We start from the raw sequence: 18,467 nt of genomic DNA, 5'->3' as shown, positions 1-18,467 counted from the left end.
TGGGAAATGTAGTGTGAGCAACGGCCGCTGAGGGGCGCCCGCGGCTCTGGAACGCGGGTAAGATGGTGGCCGCCGCTGGGGACAGTAGAGATCCCAGGGCGGGAGGCTTGCTCTGTATAGAAACCCCGGCGGTTAGAAAACGGAGACCGACGGTCGTTTCGGTCACAAAGTCGCTATCTGTTGAATGAACAGGCTGTCCCTGGCCGAGACTGGCTGGGTGGTTGGGGCCGCAAAAAGTTCGAGGGGGCTTCGAGAGGAACGGCTGAGGGAACTGGGAACTACAAAGTCCCACCCACCGGACTTTGTAGTTAATTGCTCGGCGGATTTTATTAGAGTCATGGAGCGGGTGGTTGCGTTAGTGAAGGAAAAGGAGATTCCCGGGGAATTCGTCCCGCTCCGTTGCTCTTAGTTGGGGCGGCAGAGGGTGTCAGAGAGCGACGAGTCGGGCCCGGCCGGGCCGGGCTCTAAATTCCCCTGAACCCCCGGGGCGCCACGCAAAAATAATTATACTTTACGAAAAGAACAGTGGTGTAACACTGTCTGCTACTCCTGAGGACTATTTTTCAGGCAGTCACCCCTGCTTTAGTTTTTTTTTTTTTCCCCATTTATTTTTATTAGTTGGAGGCTAATTACTTTACAATATTGTAGCGGTTTTTGTCATACATTGACATGAATCAGCCATCCTGCTTTAGTTTTGAAATTGTAAAAGGGCAAAGAAACAACTAGAGTCAGAGCCAGAATTGATACCTATTTGGAAATTAAATGTGCGGACTTCCCTGCCAATCCAGTGGTTGACTCTGGGCGTCCAGTGCAGGAAACAGTGGTTCGATCCTTGGTCGGGGAACTAAGATCTCACGTGCTGCATGTCCTGCGACCAGTAGTAATAATAATAATAGTAAAGTTGCAAGACCACGAAGCCTTTTCTGCATCACCCTTTCCCCATTGTCATCAGCCCTTTAGCAATGATCTCAGTGGCATTTAAGCCTGGATTAAATTGTTCTGTGTGTAGTAATATGTTTCGGGGACTTATTTTCAAGTTACCACATTTGTTAACGTTTGCCTTCCTTAATTTGATTGTAAGATCTTCATGGCAGAAGTCTAATTTGTTTTTTCCTTTTAAATTCTTCACAGACCTAGTTGGTATTCCATTGCCTCTGCTCACAGTAAGTACTCCACAAATACAATCATTAACTCAGCAATAGCTCCAATTGTGTGAAATTGGCCCCTAAGTTTCTCTGTTTTACCCTTGAAGAGAATTTATTTTGTACAATACCAAAAGAAAGAATGAGGTCTCTCCCTGCAGGCTAAATTTATTTCAGGCTCTAAGTGTGGAATTTGCCAAAAGCTGCTTGTGTGTAGGCAGGTGATCTGCTGGCAAAACAATAATGATAGCTAACGCTTTGTAGCACTTACTGTGAGACATTCACTGCTTGAATACTTTATGGATATTAATTCGTTTCATCCTCACCATTGCACAGTAAAGTATGTTATCACTACTCCTGTTTTTATAGATGGGGAAAGAGGAACATTGAAATGTTACATAACTTGCCCCAGTTCACACACTAGTAACTGGTGGAATCGGGGTTTGATCCTAGCCTGTAGAGTCTGTACTTTTATGATGAAGTTATACTGCACTGTGAGTATATACATATAAATTGATCTTATATAGAAGGGTTTTGGGTTGTGGGGAAGGGGAAGGAAAACAGATTTTGTGTGTTTTCATGAGTGGTTAGGGATGAAACTGGAAAGTGGGGTGTGGATGATGGGCACCTGTTCCACTGTTTCCAGCCATTTTCTGGCAGGAAGAATGAGGATGAGAGGCTGCAGGAGCTGATCTGTGAAAGACTGAGGGCTCTGGGCTCTGGCAGGGCTGTCTTGAAAAGTGGAAGCGTTAGTCACTCAGTTGTGTTGACTCTTTGCAACCCTGTGGACTGTAGCCTGCCAGGTTCCTCTGTCCATGGGATTTCCCAGGCAAGAACACTGGAGTGGGTTGCCATTACCTTCTCCAGGGGATCTTCCCAACCCAGGGATTGAATCCAGGTCTCCTACATTGCAGGCAGGGGGCTGTCTTGGGTCCCAGACTAGTTGCCACCCAGTGTGCAGTCAGGGCTGTCTGTCCCAGCTCGAGAAGGGCACCTGTGCCAGAGGACACAGTGGAGCTTTCACACCTGACAGGGCCTTGGTAGAACAGCAGCAGGCTCACGGCGGATAGGGGTGTCACGGGCTGCTGGGCTGTGGCCAAGTGACTGAGCAAAATGCAGTGAGGCCTTGTGCCGGAGTACGTGTCAGGCACACTGCACAGGCCATCCAGAAGTAACTGGGAAACACAAAATGCGCTAGCGTTCCTGAATGAGGGGGCAAGGGCTCAGAGCTCTTGAGAGGGAAATGCTAATGATGTTGTGACTTCATTTGCTGGTGAGGTCTAGGACATTTGAATTTTACATTATTCAAGGCCAGTGTAGACCTGTATTTGTTACATGGAGAGAGTCACACAGTCTAGAGATAAGTGACAGAAGTAGATCAGAAGCTTTACAGGGCAGGAGTCCCCAGGGCTGTGCAGGGACCTTGGCTCTGATTGCAGAGGGGAAATCTAGTCAGCTGACCTGCTGCGCTCAGGCAGTCAGCTCACAAAGTTCCATTCACTGATAGGATTTCAGTTCAGGTCAGTCGCTCAGTCGTGTCTGACTCTGTGATCCCACGGACTGCAGCACGCCAGGCTTCCCTGTCCATCACCAATTCCCAGAGTTTACTCAAACTCATGCCCATCAAGTTGGTGATGCCATCCAACCATCTCATCCTCTGTCGTCCCCTTCTCCCACCTTCAATCGTTCCCAGAATTAGGGTCTTTTCACATGAGTCAGTTCTTCACATAAGTTGGCCAAAGCATTGGAGTTTCAGTTTCAGCATCAGTCCTTCCAGTGAATAGTCAGGACTGATTTCCTTTAGGATGGGCTGGTTGAATCTCCTTGCAGTCCAAGGGACTCTCAAGAGTCTTATCCAACACCACAGTTTGAAAGCATCAACTCTTCGATGCTCAGCTTTCTTTATATTCCAACTCTCAACATCCATACATGACTACTGGAAAAACCATAGCTTTGAGTAGATGGACCTTTGTTGGCAAAGTAACATCTCTGCTTTTTAATATGCTGTCTAGGTTGGTCATAACTTTTCTTCCAAGGAGAAGGGTCTCTTAATTTCATGGCTGCAGTCACCATCTGCAGTGATTTTGGAGCCCCCAAAAATAAGGTCTGTCACTATTTCCATTGTGTCCCCAAATATTTGCCATGAAGTGATGGGACCAGATGCCATGATCTTAGTTTTCTGAATGTTGACTTTTAAGTCAACTTTTTCACCCTCTTCTTTCACTCTCATCAAGAGGCTCTTTAGTTTTTCTTCACTTTCTGCCATAAGGGTGGTGTCATCTGCATATCTGAGATTATTGATATTTCTCCCAGCAATCTTGATTCCAGCTTGTGCTTCATCCAGCCCAGGGTTTCTCGTGATGTACTCTGCATATAACTTAAATAAGCAGGGTGACAGTATACAGCCTTGATGTACTCCTCTCCTGATTTGGAGCCAGTCTGTTGTTCCATGTCCAGTTCTAACTGTTGCTTCTTGACTTGCATACAGATTTCTCAGGAAACAGGTCAGGTGGTCTGGTGTTCCCATCTCTTGAAGAATTTTCCAGTTTGTTGTGATCCACACAATCAAAGGCTTTGGCATAGTCAATAAGGCAGAAGTAGATGTTTTTCTGGAACTCTCTTGCTTTTTTGATTATCCAGCGGATGTTGGCAATTTGATCTCTGGTTCCTCTGCCTTTTCTAAAACCAGCTTTAACATTTGGAAGTTCACGGTTCACATACTGTTGAAGCCTGGCTTGGAGAATTTTGAGCATTACTTTGCTAGCATGTGAGATGAGTGCAATTGTGCAGTAGTTTGAGTATTCTTTGGCATTGCCTTTCTTTGGGATTGGAATGAAAACTGACCTTTTCCAGTCCTGTGGCCACTGCTGAGTTTTTTAAGACTTGGTATTATTCGAAAACTGTGCCTTCCCAGGTGGCTCAGTGGTAAAGAATCCACCTGCCAATCTCCCTTCAGGAGACCCTGGAGACATGGATTCAATCCCTGGGTGGGGAAGAGTCCCCTGAAGAAGGAAATAGCAACCTGCTCCAGTATTCTTGCCTGGGAATTCCCATGGACAGAGGAGCCTGGTGGGCTACAGTCCATGGGGTCTCAAAGAGTGGGACACGACTGAGCAACTGAGCACACACATTTGAAACCCACATTAATAGAAAAGAGTCTTTAAATATTGAGGTTAATGTCTTAACTGGAAAGTTCTGTTTAATTTTATGAATAAGAACACGAAGGAGGAGCAGTATTTCCCGAGCAGTTGGCTGCTTACATGGGGAGCAGTTGCACCAGTGATATTCCCGGAAGTTCACCTGTGTGGCAGGCACCCTTAGCCCCACCACTGCCCTTCCTCCATGTCACAAACACCACAGAGCTGCTGGGAGGCAAGCCCCGGCCCTGCCCTGAGGAGTGAGTCTTGAATAGTCTGAACCAGGCCCATGAAAAATCTCTTCCCTTCGCCAGGAATTGGTTTAACAAATGGTCTGCAGTGCATTTCTGCCACATTTGGGAAAGTCTTCTAGCTTTGAAAAACATTAGCCTCCTTTCTGGTTTTGAGACCCCGTGAAGTGATGCCTGAGACCATGGGAGCCACCTTGTGTCCAGAAGGGCTGCTTCCTAGGAAGACGGAAGGTTGGCAGTGATGGACAGAACAACCTTGAGTCCTTGAAGATGCTTTTGAGCTGCTGGAGAAGCCAGTCCCAATGTCCCCAGCCTTCAGACCTTTAGTTTGATTCAGACACAAATATTTTTACATGTCAGTATTTCTGAATGTGGGAGGCATCCTGTGAGCACTGGCATCTTAGTTTGAGTGAAATACAGAGTGGGAGATTTTAAAAAAGAAACCTCCTTATTGTTTAAGCCATCTTAAGCTAGGTGTTTCATTAGAATGATATGACTGTAAATGATAGGATTGACATATCCCAAGTCATTCTCTCTTTTTTGTTGATGATTATTCTCGGGAAGAATGGGTCATGGCAAAATAAAGAAGATGAACTGACACGAGCAAATTACCACCCTGAAAAAAATAATAGCTGGTGTATAGTGTTAACTCCATGCTAGGCACTGTTTTAAGTGCATTTTTAAAAAAACCCACTTTACATATTGGACCTCTGTAGTGGTCCACTGGTTAAGGATCTGCCTGCCAATGTAGTAGACACAGGTTTGATCCCGTGTCTAGGAAGTCTCCACATGCCGCAGGTCAACTGAGCCACAACAAAGAGTAGCCCCCTGCTCACAGCACCTAGAAACAGCCCATATCCACCAATGAAGACCCAGCACAACCAAAGATAAATAAATAGAAGAGTATACATAGTTTTAAAAACCTCTTTAATTGAGATCTGAGTGACATACAAAAAGCTGCCCAAATTTAATGTATAAAACTTGCTGACCCTAAGCACCTTCAGTTTGCTGTCTCATTTGACTCTCACAACAGCCCTGTCGTTATCCTTCTGTGTTTCAACTCAGGAGCAGAAAAATGAGTCATTAGTGTGTGAAGGCGCTGAGAACTCCTTGAGCCTCAAACCTGTGGTCTTGACCATTGTGCTGGGTTTCCTGGGAAGATACACCATAACAGTGGATCATGTTTTGCTAACTCCAGTGATTTCAATTCATCCGGCTAGAAAGCACATCCTCAAAGCATAGAGATATTTTCCACTTCAGTTTCTCAGGACTGTGAAAGAAGGTCACAAATCCCATTCATCAGAAATCTGGGACCATTGCACAGAGCTTTTAACTTTCTCGAGGAGAAGAAACAGGACAACGTGTACCCTGTGTATTGAGAATGGATGACCTTGGGTTGCAGTGGATTCCTTCCTGTGGTGACCAATAACACACATTTCATTTGCCTGCTCTGCAGATCTGTTGCCTCTCATAAAATTATTGCTTAAAAGGCTTTTTAAAAATAAGTGAATTTGAAGGGGACATAATATGCCATTGACCTTTCCTCCTGTTTTCTGGACGTGACTCCCCTTCCCAGAAACCCCCTTCTCATAACTGCTGCAGCACCCGCTCTCATGCTGCTTGTTTCCTTTGCCTGGACATTTCCTTCCCTTCGTCCTTCCCTTTATGCGTAGCAAATCCCAACTCATGCTTCAGCATCTCCTCTGCAAAGTCTTACCTGAGATGCTCAGACAGTCCCCTAGCTCTTTCCAACGTTCCTACGGCTGGCTGAGGTAACACATGCTCTGCAACCAAGCGGACCTGGAGTCGGGTCCCAGCTCTGCTGATTTGAGCTAAGTAACCCCTGGCGGATGACTTCACCTCTCTCTGGGGCTCCTTATCTGCAGCAGGAGGAGGTGGAGGCCCTCACGAACCTGGTAGGACTGTTCTAGGACTGTGCGTGCAAAGCACAGGGAAGCACACAGTAAGTGGAACTCTTACTATGTGAACATCCTTCTTTTAATACCCAGTATTTTATGATAATTTGTTTTCATGTCTGGCTTTTCCACTAGACCGTAAGCAAGACAAGAGTCAAAGCTTTATTCTTGGTGGTTTTTTTTTTTAAACTCTTTAAGTCATCTTTATTGAGGCATAATTTACATGAAATAAAATGCATCCATTTGAAAATGTACAGTGCAATAGTCCAATAAGTGTATACACCTATGCAACCACAACCCCATCACGGTTTAGAACATTTTCATCCCCCAGAGATCCCCGTCACACCCTTTTACAGTCAATCTCCATCCAACCCTGACCCCAGACAACCACTGACCTGCTTTGTGTCACTATAGCTTAGTTTTGCCCATTCTAGAATTTCCTATAAATGGAATCCTACAGCAGGTACTCTCTTGTGTCTGGCTTCCCTCAGTTACCCATGCTGTGGCATATAACAGTCGTTCATTTCCTTTTTAATTACTGAGTATTATTCTGTCAGATGAATATACCACAATCTTTTTATCCATGCACATGTTGATGGACATTTGGGCTGTTGGAACTATGATTAATAAAGCTGCAATGAACATTTTTATACAGATCTGTTTGTGGACATAAGTTTTCATTCCTCTTGGATAACTGCAAGGGAAACTGCCAAACTGGTATCCCCAGTGGTTTGCGATGCTTACATTCCCCCAAGCAACATATTTCAGAGTTACGCTGCTTCCACACCCTCACCAGGACCTATTACGGTCAGTCTTAATGTTAGCCATTCTTGTGGGTATGTCGTAGTATCTCACTGTGGTTTTAACATGCATCTCCCTGTTGACTGTGATGTTGAGCATCTTTCTGTGTATATTGGCCCTATGTGTACTTCTTTGTAACAAGTCTATTAAAACCCTCCCTTTTTTTTTTTTGGCCTATCATGTTACTGAGTTGTGAAAGTTCTTTATGTATTCTGGACACAAGGCCTTTCTCAGATATTTGCTTGTGAGATATTTTCTCCTAGTCTTTCCAGTTTTGATTTAGTGCAGTTTATCCATTTTGTTTTTATGGTTAGTGCTTTCTGTTTTCTGTTGTCAAGATTTTCCTTTCTCTGTTGAAGCACCTTTGTTCTGTCTTTGGATCCCATCGATCTGTGTGTATGTCCTTTGGAACTGCCTCCTCTGCCCACCCCCCGCCACACTGTCTTGAACTCTGATCATGCCTCCTTGCCCTAGTGAGACCAGCGTGGTCTGCATGTTCTGCGCCCCCCCCCCCCCCCCCCGCCCCACGCCGCAGGCAGGGAACTGTGAGGCAGATGCCCAGGAAGTCATGAGGTCACCATCCTGTGTGCTGCCTCTTGTCAAGTGTCTGTTTCTTATAGTTTGCTCAGTTTTCTAGTTGTTTGTGGCAGGAAGTCCTAATTCATTTCGGCATCCACAGTGCCTGGCGCACAGACACTCCATAAATGTCTGTTGAGAGAGCGAGTCCTTGTTAGCACCTCCAGAGACAGTCCATCAGAGTCTCTTTTGATTGGGAGAAGTTCTGGGGCCCCCAGAGGTCATCTGATTGATCCCCTTCATCTTAGTAGACAGTTCTTTCCCTGAGGACGGTCATTAGTCCTTTACATCGCCAGCACCAGCCCACCTGAGTTCAACACATTCCTGTTAAATGGGGAGATGGAGGTCCAGAGAAGGGACGGTCACATGGCCAGGCAGTGTCTGGGCTGGCAGAACTGGGTCTCCCAGGCCGAGGTCTTGGTCTTGTTCTAATTGGCAGGGCAGGCACTGTCTTTCTTCGCTGTCTCACTCCCAACACCTAATACAAGATTTGTATGTTGTGGGCTCCCAATATGTGCTTGTCAAATAAACAAGCAAATGAATACATTAATAGTCTCCTTTAATGCTTAATTCAGCTGGCTTCTGCGTGTGACATTAAATGGACGTGTGTGTGTTCACCAAAGGATGCGACTGGCCCTTCCCACCCAGGCTTACAGGTCATGGTCATCGATTACTTCTGTTTTAATTTTCTGTCCACCCTCTAGGCTTAGTCCCCACTAGGGGGCATGTGCATCCCACAGAGAGGGTCTGTAGTCCTTATGTACCAGGACTTGTTTCCAGTTTAAATCAGGGGCTCCCTGTCGAAGCCACCTGCTCGAAGCCCTCCGCCTCCTCCAGCTCCCCCTCCAGCCAGGCTGCTGGCTATGTCCTCTCTCTTTCTGCCCTGGTTGAAGGGGACAGCAGATTGGCAGTGGCTCTGAGTGCTGGCCTCTGTCTGTCACCCCTGCCGGTGGCCACTGCCTCCTCCCCGAGAGGATGACAGATCCTGCAGAGCCCGCTCTTCTCTCTCCTGTCAGCTGGCAGGCAAGGACTGGCCGTTTCAGGACCAAGTGTCTACCCTTGAACCATGGGTTCCAGAAGAGAGAGCACAGAGATAACCCTGGCAGACCCCTCCCGGCCTGCCTGCAGAGGCACCGCCCAGGTTGGGCCACGACTGGTTCCTTATGCCTGGAGGCTGGGTCACCCTCGCTTTCCTCGAGACTCAGGCCCTTCCTGCCCTGCCAGCTCACGAGCTCCGGCATCACGTTGCCCGGGTGCAGGTCCTGGCTTTGCCACCAGCTGTGAGTGACCTTGAGTGAGTTCTGTGAACCTCTTTCCTTATTGGGTCAATGAGGTTAACAGCAGTTCCTGCCTCATAAATAAGACAGTGCTTATAAATAAAGCTCTTGGCACAGCGCCTGGCACAGAGTGTTTGAGACCTATTAGCCGTTATTAATAATAGTAGTAGTATCATTATCATCAAAGTAAACCTCGGTATCAGCCTCTTGGCTCTTCTCCTGTTGAGGCTCTATCTCAAGGTCTTGGGCTTCTCCAGCAGTGGGGTGCCTGCAGAGGGCGTCCCGGGAGCCATGGGGTCAGCTGGGCCCCCTGCTGTCGTGTTGTGTCATCATGGCTGCCTCAGATGGGGCTGTGTCCCGCCAGTCTAGGACCGGGCCTCTGCTCTCTGCCGCTGCCCAGGACCGTCCTGTCTGTAGACACGTTTGGGATGGGCCGGTACCCTCCCCAGTCACGCCAGGCGCTGCTGCGGCTGCCTCCCTTGCTCGCCTACCCCACCCCCACCACGTTGTCAGCTCTCTGGTCGTGTCCCAGTCTCCCAGGCTCCAGGAGAGACTGGCAGCGGCCCTGAGCCTCAGCCGCAGAAGTCGCAGAAGACAGCACCTCCCTGCCTCCGGCGGCTGCCCTGCAGCTCCGAGCAACCTTTTCCCTGTCACTCAGGCTCCCACGGCAGGGAGATTAGCATTCAGACGGAGGGTGGAAGAGCATCAGGGCAACCGCCGCCTGTCTTCTCTGGAGCTGAGAAGCGGAGCCTCTGGGGGGGGCAGGTGTCCAGGCCAGAACCGTCCCCACCCCCTGGAGGTTGGGACGGGGTTCTAGGTACCCAGAAGCGACAGCAGCCAGCTCTTGTACCATCTCACTGGGTGCTAGGTCTTACTCGGTGGCCCCCACCCAGCAGTGCCACTCTCTGCTGTCCTCTCGTGTGTTTCAGAGTTGCCCAGTGCCTGGTGGTCGTCTATGTGGAAAGACAGGCCAGGAGGGGCCGTGGGAAAGAGGGGAGGGACTCTAGCTCTTAGATTTACCTACTGATTATTCTGTAATTGTTCAGTAACTGACAGTTTACAAACACAATCCCGCTAACTCACATACATTGAACACTTAGTAACATGGTAAACACGCCACACACATTATCTAATTGAGCATCAATCCTGTGAGACAGGAAACTAACTCTATTATCTCCGTGCTATAGATGAGGAAACAGGCACAGGACATTCAGTAACGTACCCAAGGCCACAGAGGTATGAAGTGGAGGTGGAGTCAAGATTTCAACCTGGTGCTCCGACCCTGGGCTCTCGCTCTCAAATCCCTGATAATTATTTCCTAACAGCCCACACCCTGGTCCAGGAGGGACCCAGCTCTCTCTCTCTCTCTCTCTCTCTCTCTCTCTCTCTCGTCGCCCTTAATCCCCTCCTTCTTGTTATAGCTGATCTACCAAGCTCCTGAACTTTTCTGCTCTCATTTCCAAGCAGCAGCTCTTTCTAAGGAAATGGGAGGGAGAGGGACTCAGTCTCTTGGGAACACTGGGTCCACCCCCTGCATGGGCTTCAGCCCAGCTGCTGGGATGGGAGATAGTGGGCCGAGGAAGGGGCACCTCAGCCCCGGGCAGCCTCCTGAAGAGGAGTTCTCGGCTGAGGGTGGCAACTCTGCAATAGGAGCTGCCAGCGTGCAGACTGTGCAGAGCCCAGGGGTGGGAGAGCCCTGAGAATAAGAGGCGAGCGTGGGCCGGGCGTGTGGGGAAGGTGTAAACACAATCTGCTCCCACCAAAGCCAGCCTGCTCCCTGGGGGAGAGAGCCCCTCCCGCCCAGCCCACATGGCACCCCGGCTGCCAGGGCCTGGGCAGCCTCCAAGCCCAGCAGACACCTCCCCCCACCCCAGCATCCCCTTCCTCTCGCTTTCCCTCCCTTCTTCCGGCTAGTGGTCCCCAGGGGCGCCTTCACCTCCTGGGCAGACTCTGAGATCAGGGCTGCAAAGGGGTGTCACTCTGTGGATGTGTGTCTGGGCGGTGAGCCAGCCCCGGTGCAGCGAGCCGACCTTGCTCTGACAGTTCCTCAGCCCAGTAGAAAGAGACAGGCAGAGAGCAGCAGCCAGGATGAAGTGACAGGAATATGGCAAAGAGATTAGAGAATGAATGCAAAGATAGGATCAGGGAACACAGGCCAGGTCCTGGGAACAGTGCCCTCTGGCCCTCAGCCTGTGAGTCCTGTCACCAGGATGGTGATGCCTCCCGGAGAAAGACAGGCTGACGGGAGCTGAGACAGGTGGTCACGAACTTGTGGCCCATGTCAGACGGGCAGTGGGGCTCTGACTCGGTTCCAACACGGAGCTCCTTCCCCTGGTGCGACCCTTCCCCTGCCTCCGCCCTGCCCTACTTTTTGAGGCCCCCACAGCACTACCAGGCTCCCTGCCGCAGGCTGTGCCTCCTCCCTGTCCCTTGAGAGCGGGTTCCCCGAGTCTGCGGCATCTCAGCCGTCCCTGTTGTCTACAGAGCTCCTCCAGCTCCAAAAGTCAAGGGGCGGGGGGCTGGCCAGACAGAGGCCTCGCTCCTAGCAGGGGGTGAGCAGTGGGGGCTGGAGGGGGAGGAGAGATGCACGTGGGAGGAGGGGGGCTTGGGAAGATGAATGGCCGCGAGGCAGTGGGCAGCAGCTGCCTGCCGGGTCTGCGCCTGGATCTCAGGGAGCAGAAGCGGAAATCTCCTTTTATCTCCCCTCAGGATCAGGCAGGATCGTAAAGAGAGAAATGGCAGGGCAGCTGGGGGCAAAGGAGGCCGCCGCCGCTGCTACTGAGCAGTCAGCAGACTGACAAAAACAAGTGTCACGCTTCTCCCTTCCCACACGCTGCTGCCCAGTTGGAACACAGGCTTGCGTGCACGCGCGTGCACACACACGCACGCACTCTGCGAGGACAAGCTGTGAGTTGCTTCCATCCAGCTGCAGGCAGACACCTCACAGACCCAGCCGGCCCTTCCTAGAGCTCTTTTCAGCAGAGCCGCCAGCAGGGTGAGCTCTGGGGACTGGGGAGAGGCAAATGTCACAGGATGTGAGTGCCACCGCCGCCAAGTGACACCACACAGCCCTGGATGGGCTGAGCTGCCAGCGATGGGTGGCCAGGCCAGCGAAACCGCTTCTTCCCCTGAGCAGCCGCAGATTCCAGGTGGTTTCAGGAGGCTTGCACCCCCTCCCCCTTATGAGCCTGGGGTCCCCCACTTTCTGGCTGGGTGATGCTAGGTAAGTCAGCAAACCTCTCTGCGAGTTTCCTCATTTCTAAACCGTGGATGATTGTGTGACCAGCCTCCATGGGTTATTGTGAGGGTTCAGCAGAGGACGACAGGCAGCCCCTCCTTGGCGAACATGAGCCACCGCTGTCCCTCACTTCTGGAGTCTCCTCACTCCTTACTGTTCCCTCCTGTTGCCCCAGAGTTAACAGGGCTGGGGCACCCTACTGAGTCCCTCTCTCTGGGTGGCCTCCGAGGAAGGGAGCCTGTCCCAGAGCTCAAGCTCCTCCGCCCTTCCCGCCTGCCCGGCCAGGCCCGCTTCTCCAGGAGCCTCATACCAGGGCCTGGGGCAGTGCAGACCAGCGGTCCGGGCCGAAAGGGGAGTCTACCTTCTCGACAACTGCTTTCCCTGGTCCCCCTCCTGCAGCTGCTGCTTCCAGCACATTGTCCTTCCGGGGTGGGGGGCACACCGGGACTTGAGCTGAAAGAGAAAACCCAGCTGATGGGCTGGCTGTCCCATCCCAGAGCAGGGGCTTGTATTTCAGAGTGGAATCCCAGAGCACTGCCTCTCCCTGAGAAGTCCTCTAGACAGCCCTCAGGCCCCCAGCAGGACTGCCACCTCATCCCCAGGCCTAGAAAATGCTATTGAGATGACCCCTTGTTCTCTTAAAACTAACCCTTATGTTGTGACCTGGAACACAACAGGCTCCGGGCAGGAGCCGCCAGAAGGAGTCCACCCTCCTACCCTCAACCTCCGTGGTGACCACAGCCTGCTCCGCTCCCACGCAGCCAGGCCTCGTGGACTCTGTGTCCTTCCCGCCGTGTCCCCAGCCCTGCTCTCAGCCCACGAGGCTGCAGACCCTGCCCTACCTGCCGTGGCCAGCTGATCCCAGGCCCTGGGGCTGAGCTCCGCCTCAAGAGACCAGGGCTTACTTCAGAGGCTCTTTCTCCCTAAACAGGAAAGAATACGGAGTCAGAGAACTGGAGGGATAGACCTGCCCTTGTTTCCAGTCTTCCCCTTTCTCCCACCCCTGCACCTAGTGATTCACCCTACAATAGAGGAGCAGGAGCCCCCCAGAAGCCAGTTGGAATTAACGACAGTGGAATGGAGAGCACCCCCCATCTTCCATGCCCCCCTACTCCCCGCCCCCAGGCCAGCCCTCCATGGAGCTGCCATCAGCAGGAGGGGTAGATGGGAGACCTGTTTCTCCAGCTAACTGAGTCCCAAAGAGTTAACAGTCCTGGCAAGGCCACGGCAGACCAGGCCCGGCCAGATGGTCCCAGATTTGGCCTTTTCTCTCCTTACAGAAGCTCCAGGGGCATTTCATGTGGAGGAGATGGACTCTGAAGTCAGAGACCTGCCAGTCCCACATCAACCACAAACTTCGCGGACGGCCTCAAGCAAGTCATTTCCATCTCCCTCTCCCTCAGTTTCCTGCAACCTTGACAAGACCCAGAAACACTTGAAGTGCCAGACCTCTGGGGCCAGGGGATCTTCTGAGTGAGATCCCCTGAGGAAGAGAGCTCCTGGGGAAGAATAAAGCACTGATCTTAAAACAGCAAGAGAGAACCTGGTGTTAATTGAGCAGTTACTCTGTGCCCAGTGCATTATAATGGTTATCTCACTCAAACCTCACAGAAACCTGGTAACCACTCTGTTATTAATCTCAGTTTACATATAAATAAAAAGATTACATAACTCGCCCACAGGCTCTCAGTAAGAGGGGAGGTGGGATTTAAACTCAGGCTGCCCCACTCCAGGCTTCCCTGGTGGTTCAGTGGTAAGGAATCCACCTGCCAATGAAGGAGACATGGGTTCGATCCCTGCATCGGGAAGGTTACCAGGCAGGGGAAACGGCAACCCACTGTGATTGCCTAAGAAATCCTGTGGACAGAAGAGCCTGGTGAGCTACAGTCCATGGGGTTGCCCAGTATCGGGCACGACTGAGCAACTGAGCACGCATGCCTGCCCCACTCTAGACCCAAACCCAACAGTGAGGACCACGGGGCTTTCCTGGAGGAGCAGTGGTTAAGACACCGCCTTCGGGGTTGGATCCCCAGTCGGGGAACTAAGAGGAAGGGCATCGCAGAAATGACTCTGCTTCCTGCACAGGCCCTGGGCTTCCTGGGGACCCAGGGGAGGTAGGGGAGACGGAGTTGGGGGTGGGCAGGGAGCCAGGGGACGTGGTTCTGACATTCCAAACCTAGAGGAATCCAAAGACTGAGAAGTCAGGGCAGAGACACCAAGAAAGACTCACGTTCTATTGCCCATCTCGACCTATCTGGGGGTCACACCGCAGGCACGTCCCCCACGCCTTGGACGAGACATGGGGCACCCAGACAAGCGTGCGTGCACATGCTGCCTGTCTCTACCATCTGAGCCCTGTGGGGAGACAGTCTCCTCCCAGGGTCCCCGCGGCCCAAGGCCATCACACTCTGTCTCTCACGGGGGAGTAAGAGAAGCAGTGCCAGGGGCTCCAAAGAAGCTGTTACGGGAGAGAACATCCCTCTTCAGCTAGGCCTCCACACCAGGTGGGCCCGCAGGCACAGACCCACATCTCCCGCAGTGTGTCCCTAACAAACATTGTTCAATTTTTCAGTGTATTGTTGGGCATAGAGCCCCTCTCATCAAAGGACATTAGTCACCTGGGGAAGGAGAAGTCCAGACATCCCCACCCCCCCCCACACCCCGACCCTAGCTTCACCCCTTCTAAAGGCCACATGGCTTCAGAAGAGGGAAGAGTTAACTTTCTGGCCACTGGAGACAGCGTCCTGCCCGCAGGGGCTGCCCAGCCAATGGCACTCGGTGGCGGTGATGTCATGCGCCTCCCGTGCCTTCTATTGGGGACCGGACAGCGAATCCTGCTGGAGGCTCAGGCAGCGGAGCTGCCGAGACTGGGCGGGGGCCGGGAGAGGGAGGGGGAAGGGAAGGCAGGCCGAGCATCACAGAGCTGCTGCTGCCTCCTCCCTCTCTCCACTGCCCCTGCGCCTCCCAACAGGGGGGCCCTGGGGGCCACCCCACACTCGGACACGCAAGACAGAACAGTTTGGGTCCACAAGGGGAGGCTGGGACTCCCACACCCAGCTGGAGAAAACATACATTCAGCCCACCATAGGCACACAGGGAACAGGCGAGCTGGGGTGAGGGGCCAGCCTGGAGCGCATACACACACACACACACACACTCACACGTACACCCCAGGGCCTGGGCAGGGACTAGGGACAGTGGCAGCCTCCTTAGTGACGCCTGACGCCCTCCCTGCTCCACTCCAGGCTCTTCTGCCTTACCTGCCTGAGGACTGGAGGTCTGTTTCCAAGCTGCTGCCCGTAACTGCCCCATCGACTCCACTGGGCTCTCTGCAGGAGGGAAAAGAGGTCAGCAGAGCTGTGGGCAACACCTGCATCCCAGACCCCAGACCTTGGACCCCAGGCCCCTCTCCTGCTTCTCTGCAAGACCTAAGCCATATTGGGTTCTGGGGACCAGAGGCTGCAGCCAGCATCTTCAAAGAACTCCCAGTGTCCCCTACTCCAAGGGAAAGCCTCTCAGGGCTCCCCAGCAAGTCCCTCCCAGCCTCCCTGCTGAGTCCAGGCAGCCTCTGCCTGCCTTCAGCCCAATTGTTTCCCCTCCCCCACCCCCACCCCCAGCCCATGGCCCAGTGAGTTTCTCACGGTTGGACCCGGTTGGCGAATCTGCGGCGCCAGAGCATGGCCAAGGTGCTGAGCAGGAAGAGGGTGGTGCACATGTCTCAGCTGCCCCATCCCCTCCGGACCGAGTCTGTAGGAGAAGGCCAAGATGGCCCCCGCCAGCTCTCCCGAGCCCCTGCCCTCCGTCCTGAAGTTCCTGCTGGCGATGGATTAGGAGGCTCAAGCTGATTAGTGGGGTCAGCAGACCCGACCTTGTGAAGCCTGATTAACCTCACTGGGCCCAGGTTGTCCCCCCAGTGGCCGGGTAAACCGCCCTCTGCCTGTTGTGGATGTAGATATGACTAAGCCCTGGGCCTGGCCCTCTAGGGGCTTAGAGTCTAAAACAAACTCCCTGGCAAGTTAAACAAATGGCCACCACCCACCGCGGAGAGACTCAGGCGATTAAAGACGCCTACAGAACTCTCTGGGAATTACAAGCATCAGGAGACACTTCAGAGAGAAGTTGGGCTCTCTCATCTTGGCTGAATTTGCAGGGGCTCAGGAAGAGTGGGCCCCCAGACAGAAGACTCTGCCAGGGCTGCAGGCGTGAAAACTCAAGGCATGTTCCAGCAACTGGAATTCGAGTATTGGTGGAGGCATGATGTCACAGGGGAGGTATCAGGAGGGGAGGAAGAGAGAGGAAGGATATAGATGATGAAGCCAGAAAGACAAGGGAGGCCAGGGAGTGAAGGGCTGGGCTGGCTAAATGGTTCACTTCTAACCTCTGGACAGCCCTCGCCCAGTGCTTCCGATTACATACCCTCGTCAGTAAAAAGCAGAATTTAAGTGCGCACTCATGAAAGAAACATACGGGTGCACTTAAAAGGAATCATATGCATTCACTCATAAATTATACACCATATTACTGTGCAAACACAGTCCTGCCACCAGAGACATACATAAAGCTTGTAAAGGTTGAGATAAAAGTAATTTTCTCCTACTTTCTGTCCACATCCCAGGGGAATCTCTTGGGCCGCCATTTGGAAGGCCACTGCACTGGCCGTGGGAAGCTCTCAGAGGAGTTTCTGAGGTGGCCCAGCACAGCGTGCTCTGCCTTGGTCCAGGCAGCATGCGGAGCACAGATCAAAAGCGAGGACATGGGTCTAGAGTGGCCCAAGAAGCTGAGCCCACCCATTCTCCTCCATCCCTCTCCAAGACTCCCAGAGGAGGGCACTGGCGCTGCCCTCCCTCAGCTGAGACCTGTTGGCAAGAGACCTCCTGCCCAGGGTTCCAGCAAGGTACCTGGATCCTGGACTCCATCAAGGCCCAGACCTGGGGCTGTGCCAGGGCACTCTACTTGGAAACACGATTTTTTAAAGAAGCACATCAACCAAAGCTGAAGAGCCGTGCTACGCCTCTTGCTAAACTTGAGCAGTAGACAGAGTTGGATAGGCAGGGTCACCAGGAAGCCTTAGGGAGAACTGGACACACCCGACGAGTGCCCTCGCAGCTTTCAGATGCTTGCAGCCTCTGGCTTCAACTGGGAGTCAGAGGCAGGACCCCCACCATACGGGTGGCTCTCAGAGGTACCGTCCCCACCTCTGGTCCAATCGCGCCTCCCTGAGAATTCCACCAGGACAAGAACTTGTCTTCTTCACCCACAGAACCCCTCCCTAACCCAGGCCCTGGCAGCTGAGATGCCTCCAGCGTCCTGGCCCTCCCCAGGACTACTTGACATCCCACCATCCCCACCTCAAGGCCCCTTTGCCCAGTCGGCTGCCTCTCCTTCAAACTTCGTTCCTCCAGGGCCAGCATTAGGGGAGCGCCAGGTTTTGGCCTGCCTGTGTAGTTGGTAAGTCACCCAGGGCCTCCAGGGCCTTCTTTCTGAGGCCACGTGCGTGCACCTAGGGGGAGGGGTGCTGGCGGGAAAGGAAAGAGGGGCTCAGGCCTCTTGGCCGCTCAAGTTCGACAGCCGCCCTCCTGTCTCCGCATCGGGGTTTTCCTGTAAGGTGTTGGAGCAGGGAGATGACCGCAGTCCCAAACCCTTCGGAGTCTGGGGTCCGGAGCCCTGGGGGTGGCGCCAGGGCCCCGCGGCTGGCTCGGGGAAGGAGCGGGGTCTAACCAGAGCTCAGCTCCCACCGCGGCGCTGCCGGAGGGGCTCGCGGCCACGCCGCAAACACCCGGGACTGTTTGACTCAGAGTCAGTTCCCCTTGGCGGGAAGGGTGCACACACGCCCCCAGACCCGCACCCGCCGCGGCGCACTCCTGTGCGGCCCGCGCGACCCCGCGCCGGGTGTCTGCCAGCCGCCTCCTCCCGAGACCCCCAGTACCCCCGCCACACCTACGCCCCAGCCCCACCCGGCCATCAAACTCCGGTCTGGAGGGCTGGCAGGCGCCGGCCGCGTCGCCCCCACCGCGCCCAGCCTTCACCTTGCTGGAATTGGCTCACTGACACGAGTTTGGGGGTTTGGAGCGGATTTATTTTTTTTTCACATTTTTTCCAGCAGACCACATCCCCGCCCCCCGCTCGCGG

The 18,467-nt window shown here is 53.0% G+C and overlaps 1 protein-coding gene and 1 long non-coding RNA gene across 4 annotated transcripts; one reads left to right on the top strand and one right to left on the bottom strand.

Moving 5' to 3' along the window:
• Position 1: 1 nt before the first annotated feature.
• Positions 2–14,014, top strand: LOC122437137. Of its 2 annotated transcripts, none has more exons than XR_006268183.1 (3): positions 2–57; positions 1,132–1,163; positions 5,596–7,102. It is a non-coding gene; the product is annotated as an uncharacterized LOC122437137 (long non-coding RNA). The 2 variants fall into 2 exon arrangements; XR_006268182.1 differs by lacking the exon at positions 5,596–7,102 and adding an exon at positions 13,619–14,014 and having other exon boundaries at positions 4–57.
• On the bottom strand, positions 7,800–18,409 carry PRCD (photoreceptor disc component). Of its 2 annotated transcripts, XM_043461687.1 has the most exons (6): positions 18,276–18,409; positions 15,980–16,151; positions 15,599–15,667; positions 13,181–13,261; positions 12,700–12,791; positions 7,800–8,301 (listed from the first exon to the last, which is right to left on the bottom strand). In XM_043461687.1, exons 2-4 carry the CDS (start codon positions 16,051–16,053, stop codon positions 13,240–13,242), a joined length of 165 nt encoding a protein of 54 aa, XP_043317622.1. In that variant the 5' UTR covers positions 16,054–16,151; positions 18,276–18,409; the 3' UTR covers positions 7,800–8,301; positions 12,700–12,791; positions 13,181–13,239. The 2 variants fall into 2 exon arrangements, with proteins under 2 accessions (XP_043317622.1, XP_043317613.1); XM_043461678.1 differs by lacking the exon at positions 7,800–8,301 and having other exon boundaries at positions 12,314–12,791.
• Positions 18,410–18,467: the final 58 nt, after the last annotated feature.

Source organism: Cervus canadensis, chromosome 1 (genome assembly GCF_019320065.1).
Source record: "Cervus canadensis isolate Bull #8, Minnesota chromosome 1, ASM1932006v1, whole genome shotgun sequence".
NCBI lineage: Eukaryota > Metazoa > Chordata > Mammalia > Artiodactyla > Cervidae > Cervus > Cervus canadensis.
This window is presented reverse-complemented; position numbering and strand designations above follow the sequence as displayed.